This window comes from Podarcis erhardii (assembly GCF_964252035.2).
Source record: "Podarcis erhardii genome assembly, chromosome: 6".
NCBI classification, from domain to species: Eukaryota; Metazoa; Chordata; class Lepidosauria; order Squamata; family Lacertidae; genus Podarcis; species Podarcis erhardii.
In genome coordinates this window covers 85,619,219-85,637,095 of record NC_138510.1, presented here as the reverse complement: position 1 = coordinate 85,637,095, position 17,877 = coordinate 85,619,219, and the positions used below count along the sequence as shown (strand labels likewise).

General features: G+C 42.6%; 1 protein-coding gene across 1 annotated transcript; it reads left to right on the top strand.

The window, feature by feature from the left end:
* Window positions 1-2,780: 2,780 nt before the first annotated feature.
* Window positions 2,781-17,198, top strand: RGS18 (regulator of G protein signaling 18). Its single transcript, XM_081866173.1, has 5 exons — window positions 2,781-3,171; window positions 5,580-5,681; window positions 8,891-8,952; window positions 11,582-11,748; window positions 16,059-17,198. The coding sequence occupies exons 1-5, from the start codon at window positions 2,999-3,001 to the stop codon at window positions 16,314-16,316; spliced, it is 762 nt and encodes a 253-aa protein (XP_081722299.1). The 5' UTR covers window positions 2,781-2,998; the 3' UTR covers window positions 16,317-17,198.
* Window positions 17,199-17,877: the final 679 nt, after the last annotated feature.

The window sequence follows — 17,877 nt, the reverse complement described above, 5'->3', positions numbered from 1 at the left end:
CCCAATGTTCTGGATTGCGTACGCAACTCTGGCATACATGGGAGCTTGTGCAGTGAGTGTCAAGTTGATGGATGTCCCTGCTTTGCAACAGAGTCTTAAAAGGAAATGTCAGTTGGGAAGCGAGTCCTGGGCTTTTACTGGGGATATAGGTTCAATCCCCTACGAGACATGAAGCTCATCGATTGAGTGCCAGTTGTGTGCTCCCTCAGCCTAATTAACATCACAGGGTTCCTATATGTAGAAAATGGCATAATCCAGACATGAAGAAAATGGTTCCCTCAGAACCACTTTTTATAAATACAAGTCTAAGTATTTCTGCATCGTCAATATTTATATTTCAGGGTCTAGGGAATCCCTGCCACTGCAATCTGGAGTTCCTCACCATCGCCCTTTCCTTCTGCCAGCTATTCCCTTAGCATGCTTTGAAAACTTCCAAGTAGCTTAGCATAGTTGGCTTAGGAGTGACATTGACACCAGAGCTGGAGACAGGATAATTTGTTAAGAATATTTATTAAGGGGATATTTCATTTAAGGAATGAAATTTCTTTTATTTCGTATTAAGGAAATACTTATCTATCTTTACTTGGGGGTCTTGCATGGGCCTGATGACCGTTTGTAAGGACTCGCAAGATGATGTCGCTTTCACCTCAGCCTAAATTGCCTACAGCTAGACTCCGCCCATTTGTTAACTTCTGGCTACATGGACAAACTGGCTAATTTTAAAAGCCTGTTTGTGTGACCTTTTTCTGGTAAGAGCTTTTGCCCAGGGCAGCCTTGTTGCCTAACATGGCCCCCAGTTCCCTTTTCATTTTCACCAAAGTTATATTGTTGACACACTGGCGGTGAATATTCACGCCTCAGCAACTGTCTTCCTCCTCTTTTTTCTCTTAGTCTTTGCCTCACACATCCCTCGTCAACTGAAAGTTAAGTACCCATTCTTCACTAACCAGCACCTGCAACCTGGTCGAGGCACCAGTCTTAAATATTAAAGGCTCCCCTCCCCTCTCTCGTTTCAGAGCCTGTCACCAAGCAGTTACTATATGGTTGCCAGACGTCCCTGTTTCCTGGGGACAGTCCCTGGATTTACAAATCTATCCCCGGACAAAAGTCCCTGGAATGTCCCCGGATTTCATTTAATGTCGCTGGATTTATATTTGAAGTGCTGTAGATTTATTAGTAGGGAATGAATGTTGCGTGATTGGTTCAACAGCACAAGACGCATCATATGGGGACTTCCGATGAGGCAAAATGGTGGGTGTCACGGCAGTGAGCAGCTCCTGAACCCAGCCAGAGCCAACTGTGCTGCCACTGCCACTGCCGAGGCGGAACCAGGGACACCCGGTGTGTCAACTGCTGACCCCCCCCCTCCAGCAACCCAAATCAAGCCGGGGCAAGAGCGCCTGGCCACCCAGCCAACGGCCCAGCGGCGCTCCGGGGCAAGTAAAACCCCCAGAGCTGACACAGTGAGGAGGAGAGGAGGAGGAGAAGGAAGAGAGAGAAAGAGGAAGGAGAAAAAAAGAGGGGAGCCCTGACCTTGCTGCGCCGCCGCCACCAAGGAGGAGATGTAGGAGAGCACTGGGAGGGCCAGGACACATGGCTGAGCCCAGGCCCAACCCAAGCCTACTCCATGGCGGCAAGCGCTCCAAGAGAGCAGGCTGAGGCCCATAGGAAGGCAATGCAACAGAGGAGACCACAGAACAAAAGATATTACTTCTTTCTTTATTTTTTAAAATAATTTTGTTTTTTAAAATTCCCTCTTTTTTTTAAAAAAAAAAAGTGTCCCCGGATTCTTTGGAAAAAATCTGGTAACCTTAAGTTACTACAAAGCAATAGCATAGGGTCTCCATCTCTGATCATTGCCCTCTGACATCCAATAGGTCACACAAACCTTATTCGAAGCATAAATGGACAGACTCAACATTTCTCCACACCAGCCTTCATTGTTTTGGAGGAAGGTAGAACGGTCTCCCTCAGGAGGTTGTGGACTCTCTCCTCCCATGGAGGATTTTAAGCAGAAGTTGGATGGTCACCTGTCATAGATGCTTTATCTGAGATTCCTGCATTGTTAGGTTGGACTGAAAACCCCTTTGGGTCCCTTCCAACTCAAAGTTTCTATGATTCTATGAAGTTCTATATACAAATAACACGAATGGTTTGGAAGCATATGATGCTAGAGCATTGCTGTGACTCTCGTTACAAATATACCCACAACGTAACTGGCTGTGTTTAACTATATAAATTCTTTATACATCATATAAGCATAACTCTTTTCACATTATCTAGTTGAGTAGAAGCAATTAAGGACCAACATTTAGAACAGGAAATACAAATAGATCAGTTCTTATATACGTAATGTCCAAATAGAAGCTTTTGTGTTCCAAGTATGTACAACTGAATCAGTTTTTTTAAACATAATGTCCAAACAAAAGCTTTTTGCGTTCCACGTATGTCTTAGCAAATACCAGTGTCAAACGTAACAACTTCAAGAAGCAGTACTTGCAAAAGATGAATTTACGTAACTATCGGTTTGATAGTGTTGTGTAAGGTGACTCTCGTTAACACTGACAATCCACCTAAGACAATATGAATTTTGTAAATGAAGAATGGCACACAAATAACTTGGAAATACATTTCTCTCTCTCTCGTCAAAATCCTTGACTCTTTGTTTGGTTTCAATACACATTATGCCAAATGTGTCTGACAGCCCATCATGTTCCACATATACTAACCGCAAGCTACATCCGAGGGAAAGCCTTTGTTTATCTTTATGACTTGCAAAATGTTGGCCCGTTAGTAATCAGGCCTGGAAAAAAAAAAGAAACAGCAGCTGAAGAAGAGAGCACTGAAAGATCTGATGTACTCGATGTTTGAGCTAGGCCGATTGGTGGGGGGGGGGAGCTTCCTCCCACAAGCTCTGCGGGCCTTTGACCAATACGAAATCAAGACTGAGACCGCATGAGAAACTGCTTATAGGAAACCAACACTGAGGAGGTGTCACATGAAAACTGAAAAAGAGAAGAGTGAAGTATATTCGGAGGGAGCTGGCAAGAGAAAAATGGAGAATCCATTGCTTTTATCCCCTCAGCTAAATCCTACTTCAAGAGTGAAATCGCTGTATAAAGTAATGAAATCCATGCATAAAGAGGGGTCAAAGCCAGACACAAAAAGCAGGTAAGAGGCTGTGGTGTTTGCCTTTGTAGGATGAATGTTTTGTGGTCTGCACAAAGGAGTGGTTGGTGACTGCCTTCTGTTGCAAGGCACGGACAACAGCCCTCTAGGGAGGGAGGGGGAAATATTCCAATATTCTCCTGCATGTGGCTGCAGCTCCAAGGAAAAAGGGACCATGACCTTGATTCTCCGGTACAAGCTTTACTTAACTACTCTGAACATTCCCAAAGCTTTGCAAATGTGCAACAGCAAAAACGGCAGTCTCCGCTAGTATCTGAAAGGTTAGCAGATGTATTGTGACATAAACTTCAATTGACTGGAGCCTACAGTGTCAGAAACACAGTGCAGTCTGGAAACTTTATGTGCTGCTCTACATTTTATTTTATTTTTAGGGAGCCATGAGGTTGGTAGTCCACAGTTGGTTGTTCTTGCATGACACTGGAATCAGTAGAGCTTAACTGCACCCAAATCTGGGAGGTGACAGAGTCAAGGACAGTGACAGGGATGACAGCCATCACTTCTCTCTCTCTCTCTCTCTCTCTCTCTCTCTCTCTCTCTCTCTCGTTATATGGATTAGGCCCAGAGGAAGAGGGTAGGTGAAGCTGTAGTGGTGACAATGGAGAAGAAGAGGAGGGCTCACATAGGAAAAGGGACCACAAAAGACATGGTGCACAAGCCCTTCAATACCTCCAAAAATAATACCCTGAATTATAAAGCAAGACTTACACTGCCAATAGGATGAAAAACACTCCCTTGTGAAGTTGTGCTGACATATCAATTTGCTAACAAATACCTAAACTCTTTTGCTTTAAAGGTTAAGCCATATAGCATCCCAGGGGAGGAAAAGAATAGATATATTGTTTCTGTTTACTTAAAAAAGCTAGTTCTCAGGTTATAGGGAGCTTGGGTTTTGCTTTCCTTTTGTCAAAGTTTGATTTATATACTTCTTAATTGCAACAATTTTTAACTGGTGTACATATAATTTGCTGCTGCTATTATGTTATGTTACTTCTTATTTGCCAACCCAGTTAGAAACAATGCGTGACAACTGGGCATTTTCCAAGCATGCAAGGCTCCCTAAGAGTCTGGCAAGGTCTTACTTCCAACTTTCCAGGGTCATTTTTAGTGGAGTTTGTAAATTAGGAACTGCCAGGGTGAGAATTATGTACAGAGACTTAATTGCATTACATTGATTGTTTTCAAATAATAAACCTGGTAATTAAAACAGGCCTTTGCTAATGTCTCAGCTAAGGCTGGAACTAGATGTTCTGGCTGTTGTCGAAAACTCCAGCCCCACAAATCTCTCTCTTCCTAATAACATCTGATATGATGCTATTGCACTCTGAGTTTCCTCACCTCAACAAATGGCAATCGATGAATTGGAGTGGGACAGGGGAGCTCAAAGTGTGATGGAACCGCATAACAAATTTATTTTTCTTAGTAGGGATGAATGAGAATGTTGTTCTATCCACATTTTTAAGTGAACTGACCTAATTTGCACCTCCCAAACTAATGCATGAACTGGAGTGTTAATTATCCTTTGGATTTTGCACATCTCTGAATTTTGCAATACAGTTGCAAAAACATTGCAAAGACATTGTGCAGAACATTGTAGCACATTTCAGATTTTGGGATTCAATATGCTTAGGAATGCATACAGTGAGATAAAACACATAGGGTGTCATCCAATGCTTGACAGACTCATAGGAGACCCATTGAATTCATTGGACTATAGTCTCTTGATTTCAGTGGCTCTACTTGACTTAATTGGGTTTCACTCATATTTAAAAACCTAACTTGTAATAAAATATTCTTAAATACAAAAAATGCCAAATCACACATTAATGCAAGAATGTGATGGAACAGACTTATGAATGGATACATATGAAATTGGTATGGGCCACAAATAAAATCAATCTCTCCATTCCTGTGTAATACTACGTATTATGAGGGGAGAGAAGGAGAAATTTGGGTAGCTCTTTTTGGTGACAGACAGATGTCTGCTGTAGTTCTTACTAATTTGTAGTTAACAGTTTTAATGCTGCAATTTGTGCTACATTTCCCTGTTTTAGTAGGTTTTTTTAATAGCACCAGAAAACCTTGACCCTCTCTCTTTGCTCACTACGATTAAATCCACATCCCTTCCCCACCTACAAGCTAAATCGGAGTGTTAAGATGAAAACGACTTTCATTTACCCTTTGCAGGTGATTCAACATGTAAATGTATGCAAAGGTATAAGTGAGAAATTTGTTATTCTCTATAGCAAACATGGGAGAAATAACATCAACATTAGTGCAATGGCATGTGAGAGGGAATTGATCAGCTTTTCAGAAACATTGTGCGTTAGCAAAGGGGAAGCCTTTGAAAATCTCTTGCAGTGGTGATATGTAGTGGCTCAAATCTCTTGCAGGAATCGGGAAAAGAATAACCGGTTGAGTCTCCTGTTGCAGAAGTCTGAATTGCACCCAGATGCCCAACTTCACAAATTTGAGAAATTGGCAATGGCTTCAAGGTGAGTGGGGGGGGGGACAATAATACCAGGCAGTAAGGTAAAGGTAAAGGGACCCCTGACCATTAGGTCCAGTTGTGGCCGACTCTGGGGTTGCGGCGCTCATCTCACTTTATTGGCCGAGGGAGCCGGCGTACAGCTTCCGGGTCATGTGGCCAGCATGACTAAGCCACTTCTGGCGAACCAGAGCAGCGCACGGAAACACCGTTTACCTTCCCGCCAGAGTGGTACCTATTTATCTACTTGCACTTTGACATGCTTTCGAACTGCTAGGTTGGCAGGAGCTGGGACCGAACAACAGGAGCTCACCCCGTCGCGGGGATTCGAACTGCCGACCTTCTGATCAGCAAGTCCTAGGCTCTGTGGTTTAACCCACAGCGCCACCCGCGTCCCTATACCAGGCAGTAGCCCTGTCCAATTCCAGAAGCTCTCCAGCATGAGACCTGTGCCTTTTATCTATATACGTAGTTTAACATTCTTCACCTCTCCAAGTGATCAGGTGCTTAATAGAGTCCATTTCCTTTTGAGCAAAGATTATGAAAACTGCGTGGTAATTTTGGAATAACTGCTTATTTGAAAGAATACAGGTTGAGCAGCTGAGAACTGAGGACATGCATAAACAAACTGATCAATCCTCAGCAAGCTTCAGTTCCCCAAAAGTAGCAGCAAGCAGGCACTATAATTCAAACTGTTTCTCCTTTTCTGTTTTGGACTCTTTCAAAATTGCCTTGCTACCCATACTCAACTTCCCATTAAGCCAAAGGAGCGTGTGATATTCTAAACTAGCCTTGATTGGCCTAGTCAATGTTGCTGTGGGACACAGAGCTCAGCCAAAATGGGAACTTGCTTTTAAAGTTCACCAGCTTGGAGAAAGCTCCCAACTCTGCCTGCTATGTGAGGAGATTCAAAGATGTGTGGAAATATGAATACACTCAGAATGGGGGCCATATAATGTAGATAGTGTAACCTCAGCAATGTCCAGTTTGATGCCATCACTTCTGTTAGGAAGGAAGGATGACAGGAAACGAGGGGGAGGGGTGCAGTCAATAATGAAACAATATGAACTTAAGGCAAGGGGGTTGAGGTTTTGCTTATATGCTAATTGGTGGGTGTGGATATTGCTTTGTTTATTATGTGAGTGTTGCTATTTCTTTTGTGATGCTGACATACAAAGCATTTTGCATTTATAATTTTGAAGGAAAATGTAGCCAATCCACTTCAAATTCTTTAATTGCATTGGTTCAGCAGCCAACATTATTTATTATTTATTATTATTATTATTATTATTATTATTATTATTATTACTACTACTACTACTACTATTATTTGTTTTTATTTAAGATTCCCCTGGGTTACAAAAGTACATACATGGTCTAATTTTTTTCAGATCATAAAGTCCTTTCTACAGATCAGTTATATTCATTGTGAAACTTTAATGTCGTATAGAGTATAAGCTTGGGAGAAAAGAAAGGTGGGGTTTTGTTTGCTAATATTTATACAGCTGTTGTGTTGTGTTTTTGTGTTTTTGTTATGTTATACAAAATATCAATGGAATATAAGATCTCCCCCGCCATGATATTATGTATGTGTATATACATTTCTTTGCTGTAAGTCAGTTAGAAACCTTAAGGTTACAAGTGACTATTAGGTTTAATAAATAAATAAATAAGAACACACAGCAGCAATATATTTCCTATAAACAGAGATTTTCTGTGAGTTTCACCCCCTGACTGTACTAAAATCACATGGTTGTCTGAGCCTCTTAATAACTCACCTATCCCCTCCTGATCTCTCTCATTCTCTTTCTCTCGTTTTTCCTTGTTTTGCTGTCATTGAATTTGCCTGCCTGCCCTGCTCCCCCCTCTTTCTGTTGTCTATCCTTCCCCAAGCTATCTAAAATTTATATTGTAACCTCCTTGGGAACTGCAGCCTTTCTTTCAGCTTACATTACTCTATGAAGTGCTGTGTAATAATTTGCCTTAATCATAAGTCCTACAGCCCTAAAGGGCAGCCAAGCAAATATTACGAAAGGTCATTCCCCAAACCTTTTCACCGGCAGAACGAATGAGATCACTACTTACCTTTCTGTGAACAACAGAACCAGAGATCAATAAACAAAATTCACAGTCTGCCATATTTGATTTTTTTTAAAAAAAAATACACTGTCCTTGCCCGTTCCCTGCCACCAGAATAAAATAAAATAAAATCTGGTGCTTCAGAAATAGCATGACATTTGAAAAATGTTATTTTGCTGTTGAAAAAAAGACAGGCTTCGTGTGTTAAAATTGTTACGGGGCCACTGCGTATGCATTTTTGTTCCCATAAACCATAGAGCTTCCTGCGAACTGTTAAAAATAGCCTGTGGTCACAGATTCTTAGACAGGCTGCATTTGAAACCCCATCTCAGTGAAAGCGGTTCATTTTAGATTTTGTGCTTTTTTCCTCCCCATTTCGAAAAGGCAACTGACCCCATTGTCTTATGATCTTTACCATAGAGAATGGTTGGGCTTTTTATTATTTATTTAAAGACCAGGGACACAACAAAATAATATCTGTGGGAAAGTACCGTACCTTTCCGTCTATAAGACGCCCCCATGGATAAGATGCCCCCTATTTTGGAGGATTGAAATTTCAGAAAATGGGGGGAGATGGCAAAAGGTTGCTGAGCTTTTTTTAGGGGGAAATGCGTCACAAAATCTGCCTCCCATCTGTCCCCTCGCTGGCAGAAGCTGCCAATCACCCGCCCAATTGCCACAGCATCAGCAAATCGACACTACCCATTGACGCAGCAACCAATAACACGCACAATAGCCGCTGACAGCTGTGGCAGCAGCGAATCAAACATCTGCCCTATTCACTACCCAGGTATAGGATGACCCCCCACTTTTTAGCATGATTTTAAAGGGGGAAAGCCTAGTCTTATACACGGAAAAGTACGGTACTTTTTTTTTTCCCGCAACACTTTGAAGATGGGGGGGGGGATCTGCACAGTTCAATAGTGGGAGAAATGTCACCAAAATTAGAGAAACAGTTTTTGAAGGCTTGAGGGAAAGAGCTCCCCTTTGCAAAGTAATCTGATTCAACGCGGTGTAAAATATGGCAAACTGACAGCAATAGGAGATAATGTGTGTTAGAGGAAATCCTCCAAATTACTCAAAATGCATAACTATTTTTTTTAACCCCACTCTCTCTCTCTCTTTGGTCTCTCGCAGTGAAACCCCTGAAACTGTGAAGAAGTGGGGTGAATCTTTTGACGAACTGATTTCTCAGAAAGGTTTGTGTTAGGGTTTTCAGCTGGAACTATGCTGCATAAAAGGTCCCCCTCCACACACACTTTCTTTCATTTTGAAAGTAGGCTCAAAACTATATTTCATGCTGAAATGTCTCATTTGTGATTATTCTTCTGTGGTGGAGGACTAGCCATGTGTAAACAGAGGAAGTCTATTAAGTCTGACTTCCAACAACAAATGGATTCCTGTGGAGCGTGGCCTTGAATTTTGATCAGAATACAGACCTGAGGAAACTTAGAAGTGGCTGAGCTTCTCCAGAGGAGACAATTATTCAGTGGGCCATATTCCTCAAAGGTGATGTGAGGAATCCTCGTAGACAGTTGAGGGTTAAGTTACTTGTACATTATATATTTACAGAGAACTGTAAATCGTTATTTGTTGGAAGTAGAGATCTTTCATATCAAAAAAGACTCTTCAAATGTCATACACCATTAGGAATTACAGTAAGGAAAAGGCTTGCTCATTGTAAGGTTAAAAGCTAAGTACATTGTGATCTATGGTGGTTTTGCATTTGCACATGGGTTTCCCGTTTAAATCCATGGGCATGACCAATTTAAATTCATTGTTTTCAATGGGTCCACTCATGCTGCCCTAAAACTTTTTTGCTGGTCTTAGGAACCTCATAAAATATAACATTTAAAAGTAGGGATGCAAATCAGCTTAGCACAATCTGTTTATCAACTAATGCTGAATTTTATTGATCAGACAACTTATACCTATTGCTGTGCATGGACTGTGGTACCTTGGTTCTCAAACTTAATCCGTTCTGGAAGTCCGTTCCAAAACCAAAGCATTCCAAAAACAAGGTGTGCTTTCCCATAGAAGGCAATGCAAAATGGATTAATCCGTTCCAGACTTTTAAAAACAACCCCTAAAACAGCAATTTAACATGAATTTTACTATCTAACGAGACCACTGATCCATAAAATGAAAGCAATAAACAATGTACTGCAGTCACACAATCAATCAATCAGTAGCTGAGCTGGGTTCCACACAGTCACAAAAAAAGAGCCGCAAAAACACAAAATAAATAGCAAAAACAGATAGACCTCAGCGTAACACTTAAAAGGAAATGTGGCACTCAAATTGGAAGCATAATACTCAAAACAGAACACATTCGGCTTCCGAAAATAGTTCACAAACCGCAACACTTACTTTCGGGTTTGCAGTGTTTGAGTTCCAAGTTGTTTGAGTACTAAGGCATTTGAGAACCAAGGTACCACTCTACAAAGTTGGACAAGAGTCAGCATGTAAATTTCAACATTGCTCACTTCTACACCACACATTTAAAGCACAATGCTATCACTTTAACAGTCATGGCTTCCGACTAAGAATCCCAGGAACTGCCATGGGTTAAGGGTGCTGAGAGTTGTTAGGAAACACCTATCCCCGTCCCTGAGTTTCCTGGGAATAGGGTTTGATTGTCAAACAATTATGAGAATTCTAGCTTTGTAAGGGGAATAGCAATCTCCTTACCACTCTAAGCATCCTTAACAAACTATGGCTCCCAGGGATCTTTGGTGGAACCCATGACTGTTAAAGTGGTACAGTGGTGCCCCGCAAGACGAACGCCTCGCAAGACGGAAAACCCGCTAGACGAAAGGGTTTTCCGTTTTGGAGGCGCTTCGCAAAACGAATTTCCCTATGGGCTTGCTTCGCAAGACGAAAATGTCTTGCGAGTTCCTGCGGGGTTTCCCCCCCTTTCCCCCCCTTTTCCTAAGCCCTAAGCCGCTTATCAGCCGATCCGCTAAAAGCCGTTAAACTGCTAATAGCGCTAATCCACTAAGCTGTCAATGGGCTTGCTTCGCAAGACGAAAAAACTGCTACACGAAGAGCTTCACGGAATGGATTAATTTCGTCTTGCGAGGCACCACTGTATTATAGTACTTATAGGTATGGTGCAGATATGGCCATGCAGGAATAAGAAAAACTCAGGTGTCAATATCCCTATAAATGAACCGATATAATTTCACTGATCGTTTGGCAAGACGGACAAAAAAAGGGGAGGTGTTTTCCACACACACACCCTATAACATTTTTGTCACATTGAACATAGAAAAGGGATGTGGGGCCTTCTATTTTCTAAACGTTTATTCCCATACCCCCATTTAGGTCTTATAATCTCTAGCGATTAGTCAAGTTTTCACTAAGGTTCTGAATATGTGTCTGAACTAAATCACAACAGGCAATTGATTTTGTAACTGGACATTTTTCAAAAGAAAGCAAAATTATAGAAAACCTAGTTATCAGGGAGATAACTAGTCTGGCCTTCAACCTCTCGTGCTATGTGGAACGCCCTCCCACCAGATGTCAAGGAAATAAACAACTATCCGACTTTTAGAAGACATCTGAAGGCAGCTCTGTTTAGGGAAGTTTTTAATGTTTGATGTTTTATTGTGTTTTTAATATTCTGTTGGAAACCGCCCAGAGTGGCTGAGGAGGCCTGACCAGATGGATGAGGTATAAGTAATAAATAATAATAATAATAATAATAATAATAATAATAATAATAATAATACTGAAAAAGGTGTTTCTGTTACAACTGCGATTGAAGAAATGTAATTATGTTTTATGACTTAATATGCCTTGCTTTGAATCTCTTTTCTTTCATAGGTGGATTAGATGCATTCACAAGGTTCCTGAAAAGTGAGTTTAGTGAAGAGAACATTGAATTTTGGATGGCATGTGAAGATTACAAGAAGAACACAGAAGCTTCCCAACTTTCACTCAAAGCAAAGACCATTTATGAGACCTTCATAGAAAAAGAAGCTCCGAAAGAGGTATAGTGAAAACGATCCTTTTGGCGCAATCTGTCTTGCATAAGTTTAAAAATATTCAGGCAACAGGTGGTTGGAAAAACCTCTGCCTGTAAGAGAAAATGATAGCAAGCAAGATGGACAAATAGACTGATCTAGATGAAACCCCAAACCAACTTGCTAGGATGTCAGCCCCATTGAACACAGTAGAACCTATTTCTGAGTAAAAATGCATGGCCTTTGTGCTGCACGGTGCTTAACCTTGTCTGCATTGAGGCCACAGTTTGCAAACATGTCGGGAAAATTATAGCACATGCTACCACAACAACATCAATTTGAAGTACAAATATTAGTTTATGTGCCCATATGTATCTGCCTATATTTGATGCTAATACATTAGAATTACTTTTCATCTGTCTGCTAAACCCATAATTATAGATGTAATTAGTATTACATACAAGCATTCCTATTACATTGCCAAGATTTCAGATAATAAGCCAGCTTAAACACAGCATTGAAGTAATAATCATAGTCTAAAAAGATTGATTACAGATTTATTCCAAAAGACGGTACTAATGATGGTGTATTAGTGACATATCACATGTAAACAAATATACACACAGTTGATGTTTCAGTCCAGGTTCTTAATTGTATCTTACTAGCCAAATGCCCATCATGTCAAGTAGGGAAGACCTGCATATTAGCATATCTTATTATAGGAGATAACCTCCATCCATATGTACTACCATGACTGGTACAATCAAGCAGGAAGTCTCTTTGCCCCAATTGGATTGGGAAAAAGAGATCTTCCACCCCGCTGACATCTTCTCATGAAGGCTCACTGAAACCCAAGCCTGGTCATCTTCCAGAAGTAATGTACGACATTTTGTTTCCAATACGCTTTTGACAGTCCACTGTAGAATGCAGAGCCGTCTTTCCCATTGGTCTTAGTGGTGTTTTGCGCCAGGGTGCCAGTCTCTCAAGGGCGCCCTAGCGAGTGGGGGAGCTGCGTGGCTTTGCTGGCAGGCTCCCCTTTCCCTGCATGCCCTCCAGCTGCGCCCTGCCAACTATATGGCTGGGGGCGCGCAGCTTCCTTCCCAAGCCTCCGCAGGAGGAGAGCGATCCTCACAGAGGCTTCCCTCCTAAACCTCTGCATCTGCAAAAGATGGCCCTTGAATCTAGACAAGAGAGAAATACTGTTCTTGGGGGACAGGGGGCGGGCTGGTGTGGAGGACTCTCTGATCCTGAATGGGGTAACTGTGCCCCTGAAGGACCAGGTACGCAGCCTGGGAGTCATTTTGGACTCACAGCTGTCCATGGAGGCACAGGTCAATTCTGTGTCCAGGGCAGCTGTCTACCAGCTCCACCTGGTATGCAGGCTGAGACCTTACCTGCATGCAGACTGTCTTGCCGCTTAGACTACTGCAATGTGCTCTACGTGGGGCTACCTTTGAAGGTGACCCGGAAACTGCAACTAATCCAGAATGTGGCAGATTGGTGACTGGGGACGGCCGCTAAGACCACATAACACCAGTCTTGAAAGACCTACATTAGCTCCCAGTACGTTTCTGAGCACAATTCAAAGTGTTGATGTTGACCTTTAAAGCCCTGAATGGCCTTGGCCCAGTATACCTGAAGGAGCATCTCCACCCCCATCGTTCTGCCCAGATGCTGAGGTCCAGCGCCCAGGGCCTTCTGGCGGTTCCCTCACTGTGAGAAGCAAAGCTACAGGGAACCAGGCAGAGGGCCTTCTCTGTAGTGGCGCCCGCCCTGTGGAACACCCTCCCATCAGATGTCAAAGAGATAAACAACTACCTGACATTCAGAAGCCCTGTTCAGGGAAGCTTTTAATGTGTGACATTTTAGTGTATTTTGGGGTCTTTGTTGGAAGCCGCCCAGAGTGGCTGGGGAAACCCAGCCAGATGGGCGGGATACAAATAATAAATTATTATATTATTATCGTTGAGCTCCTCTTGCTTCCTGGCAAAAGTCGGCGTGCAGCCTTCCTGAGCTGCCTTCTTGGGTGCCCCAATGCCAGAGAGCATGTCCGCCAGCATGTTTTTCTGTTTGATCACTGCCACCACGCTGGGGATCGGGGCCGTGGGGGAGGCAGAGGACATTTCCCACCGCCCCCTCCCTTGTTTTGGAGTTGCCGGGGGGGGGCGCCGGAGGGATCTTTTCACCATGGCACAGGATATGCTTAAGACGGCCCTGGTAGAATGAAATAATTTACACCTTTCTTTCCTGCTCAAGCCCTTGGCTTGTTAGAAGTCCAATAAAACTTGAACTTGGACAAATATATTGCACTGAGACATATTGCAATGCCCCCCCAACTCATGTGGTCTATGTTGCTAACAGGACAGCCTATTGGGTACACTGTTAAGATATCATCCCAAACAGACTGTGCTTCCTTTTAACTGCTCCTCAAATTTGTAGCCTCATGCAGCTCATGGGAGCCAATGTCCCTTCCCCTAACTTTATAACCCAAATTCATGGAGGAAAAAGATACCAGTAGCGACTAGTCATATATGCCACATCCAGTTCCAAAGGTGGTATAATTATTGCATAGGTGTTGGGGGGGTATCTTCCCTCTTCCCCTCTCCCAATTAACCTCCGTCTCCAGGGTTCAGTGGCAGGAGGGAGCACAGAGGAAGAATCACTCCATGTCATCGCCATGGAGTGCCCACAGTGACATCACCAGGGGCCACCCCTGGGTCTCAGGTTTGAGCCCTGAAATCTCAGGTTGTGGGATGCTCCTGACCTGAATAGCAGCTGCTGGGGTAACAACAATGGAGGAAGACCACAACACACATGTCCTGCTTGTGGGTTTCTCCTTTGGGCCACGGGGGAAAGCAGGAAGCTGAACTAGATGGGCATTTCTTTCATTGGATCCAGCAGAGCTTCTCTACAGAAGTATAAATCATGTTTCTTTGAAGATTTGATAAACATCTGTCTGTGGTTTGTGGGCTCTCCTTGCAACAATGTGATGACCTGACCTTAGTAGGACTCGAACAGCCTGTGACTACGGTCAAGAAAATGTCACCTGCATGTTGATGGGGTTGTGTGACTGCCTTTATTTTTATTTTTTGTTTCTTTCAATATAATTTTTATCATTTTCATTAATAAAACATGAATGTGTGACTGCCTTTAAAATGTCCCAAACTCCTTAAGGTGTGCTTTTACCATGCTGTTGCAACGAGATCTAACTGGTTTTTAGATCACATCCTCACCCCCAAAGAATCCTGTGAATTGTTTGTGAAGGGTACTAAGCACTGAAGCTCTGTGAGGCGTCTCCAGATACTCTCAGCACCCCTGCCAAACTACAGTTAAATTGTATAAGAGTGCTTTGAAAATTAAACTATGGTGTAGAAGCCTACTGTTAAGGCTGAAACTCAGCAGAAACTGAGGTTTCCCCCCCAGCAGTAGCCACACACAACTTCCCCCCAAATCTCACATAAATCAGGTAGCTGACTTCCTCTGTGGTGCAAAGACACTTTGCCATTTAGAACAAAATTGCAAGTATTAGAATTTATCTTCTCAGCATACTTTAAAAGCCAGAGTTGCACTTTATGCAACAGTGCAGATATGGTGAATCCCCCTACATTATGGATAAAATGTCACAAAACCATGTGACGCACTTGTTAACAATATTTTTTCTTCCCTCCCCACTTCCGTACAATCCTAAGGTCTTGAAGCAGAGTACCATATTTTTCCCTTAGTCGCCTAATGAACTTCATGGTCTAAAAGGGTCTAGAATATGTGTAACCTTGATCCAAAAGAAACAATTTCACAAGCCTATATGTAGTCAAGCATCTGTTGCAGGGATAGAAAACCTGTGGCCCTTCAAATGTTGTTAAATTCCCATCAGCCCCAGCCAGCAAGACCAACGGTCACAGATTATGGAAGTTGGAGTTCAACAACATCTGTTTCTTGGTCATGTGTGGAAAATCACGTCAGCTTGTACATGATTCCTGTATGCACAGGACTTGAATGTGAACTTGTACGGTAAGCCATGTACAGTGGTACCTCAGGTTAAGTACTTAATTTGTTCCGGAGGTCTGTACTTAACCTGAAACTGTTCTTAACCTGAAGCACCACTTTAGCTAATGGGGCCTCCTGCTGCTGCTGCGCCACCGGAGCACAATTTCTGTTCTCATCCTGAAGCAAAGTTCTTAACCTGAAGCACTATTTCTGGGTTAGCGGAGTCTGTAACCTGAAGCGTATGTAACCTGAGGTACCACTGTACTCATTAAGAGAGAAGCTTGAGAAACGCCATCAATAATATTTGCTTTGCCATATGAGGTGTTTTTCCCCATCTTTCTCTTTCTTTCTAGGTCAACCTTGACTTTAACACCAAAACATGCACCAGTCAGAGCATGAGTCACCCGACACGCAACACATTTGATGCTGCGCAGACCAAAATCTATGCCCTGATGGAGCAAGACTGTTACCCACGCTTCCTGAGGTCCAACCTTTACTTAGACTTACTCCACGGCAGACCTCATGGCTGTTCTGCTCTCAGAAGGAGATCGCGCTCTTTTACCTTCAATGAGTTCAAAGATGCCCAGCCAGATTTTGCCATCTGGCTTTAAATAAATATTCTCCCTTGGACTTCCATCCGTTTGAGAACATCTTGGCGGGAGCAGCAGGACATTGCCTCAAATGGCTTACATGAGTGGAACTTCACAATTCCCATGGAATGGTGTCCAAGTTAACTTGCTGATGATCACATTGTGAAGTCTTCAGTGCTTAGCTTCAACCAGTGCATGAATGGGGAGCAGCTTTGTAAGTGTCTTGGGTTCACTCTGCAGTCAGATGCTACCAATACAGGGAGCACAATTTCATAATAAGGGCCTCATGATTTTAGATCGCATGCACGCAGCATAATGGTTTAGATACAAATATATATATTTGCATCTCACATGCAACAAGAGATGTCAAATTAAAGTAAGGAAATCTCTATCTCTTACAACAGAAACTCATTTTTGTAGGGGCAAAACAGACCTGCCTGAGAGGTGCCAGATGGCCCTCATTTATTTGGAGAAGCACCAAATATTTTTGAGATGTGCTAGATGTAAAAATATTCATGCTCAACCTTATTTTTTTAATGCGGAGAAGATGATGTTTCAGCATAAGTGAAATGTTGCCATGGGACTAAATATTTACACAATTGCTTCTCGATACAGGATCATTTGGGGATGGTTCTGAAAATGTGAAAAACAGAGAAAAGGGAAGACTTTCTTTCCAGCTAAGGTTGAGGTAATCCAGATGTTTGTGTGAGAGACTGCAGCTTGATTCAGAGGAAGAGAGTGAGTTCAGGCTTTGCAAGCATCTTAAGATGCTGGCTGTATTGCTGGAAATCTGATGTAAGAACAGTAGACTTTGGCTGTCTGTTGGAGTGTTTAAGCTACATGTCCACCTACACTCAACTTGTGTATTTGTAAATAAATGCAGTATTTCCAAGCACCAATAAACCTCTAGTGACCTTCTTCAAAAGGGAACCAAATCTAGGTAATCACTGTACCCCTAGAATTCCTCAATGTCCAAAGACGTGTGATGAGCACAACAATACAAAAGCTACAACCATGATGACCCTGTGTCTGTAAGCAGCTGTCTTGGAAATCCACAACTGAATGGCTAGTGTTCACTCTTCTGGAAGGAAAAAAATCACTACTTTGGGGGGACAACTTCCCATATAAAGTAAGAGATGCTCTTCGGTCTATAAATGAGGTAGGAGCCTATTGAAAGTATTGAATTTCCCCTTGCGTCTGATTGAGGAAACAATCCTGTCCTCACTCATCTGTGTCTCAGTCAGATTTAAGCAGAGGTTGGCTGACCATCTGTCATGGATCTTTTAGCTCACTTCCCTGCATTGCAGGGGGTAGGATTGGATGACACCTGGGGTCCGTTCCAACTCTACAATACTATAATTCTATGTTCCACTGAACTTAATGCAAGTATGGGTAACCTTTGGTCCTCCATATATTACGACTCCAGTCAGCCTCAGCAAGGATGACCAATGGCCAGAGATGATGGGAGTTGCAATTCAGAAACATCTGGAGGGCCAAAGTTTCCCCACATCTGGCTTAATGGGAACAATGGGGAACTGAGCCAAAAATTACAGAAATAGCCCCATCCCTTCATAAGCACTGT

Bases quoted from the DNA above. Each gene is read 5' to 3' on its own strand.
- RGS18 (XM_081866173.1), top strand. From the start codon at position 2,999: ATGAAAACTGAAAAAGAGAAGAGTGAAGTATATTCGGAGGGAGCTGGC. The intron at 3,172-5,579 runs GTAAGAGGCTGT...AATCTCTTGCAG, and splicing joins AAGCCAGACACAAAAAGCAG to GAATCGGGAAAAGAATAACC. The intron at 8,953-11,581 runs GTTTGTGTTAGG...TTTCTTTCATAG, and splicing joins CGAACTGATTTCTCAGAAAG to GTGGATTAGATGCATTCACA.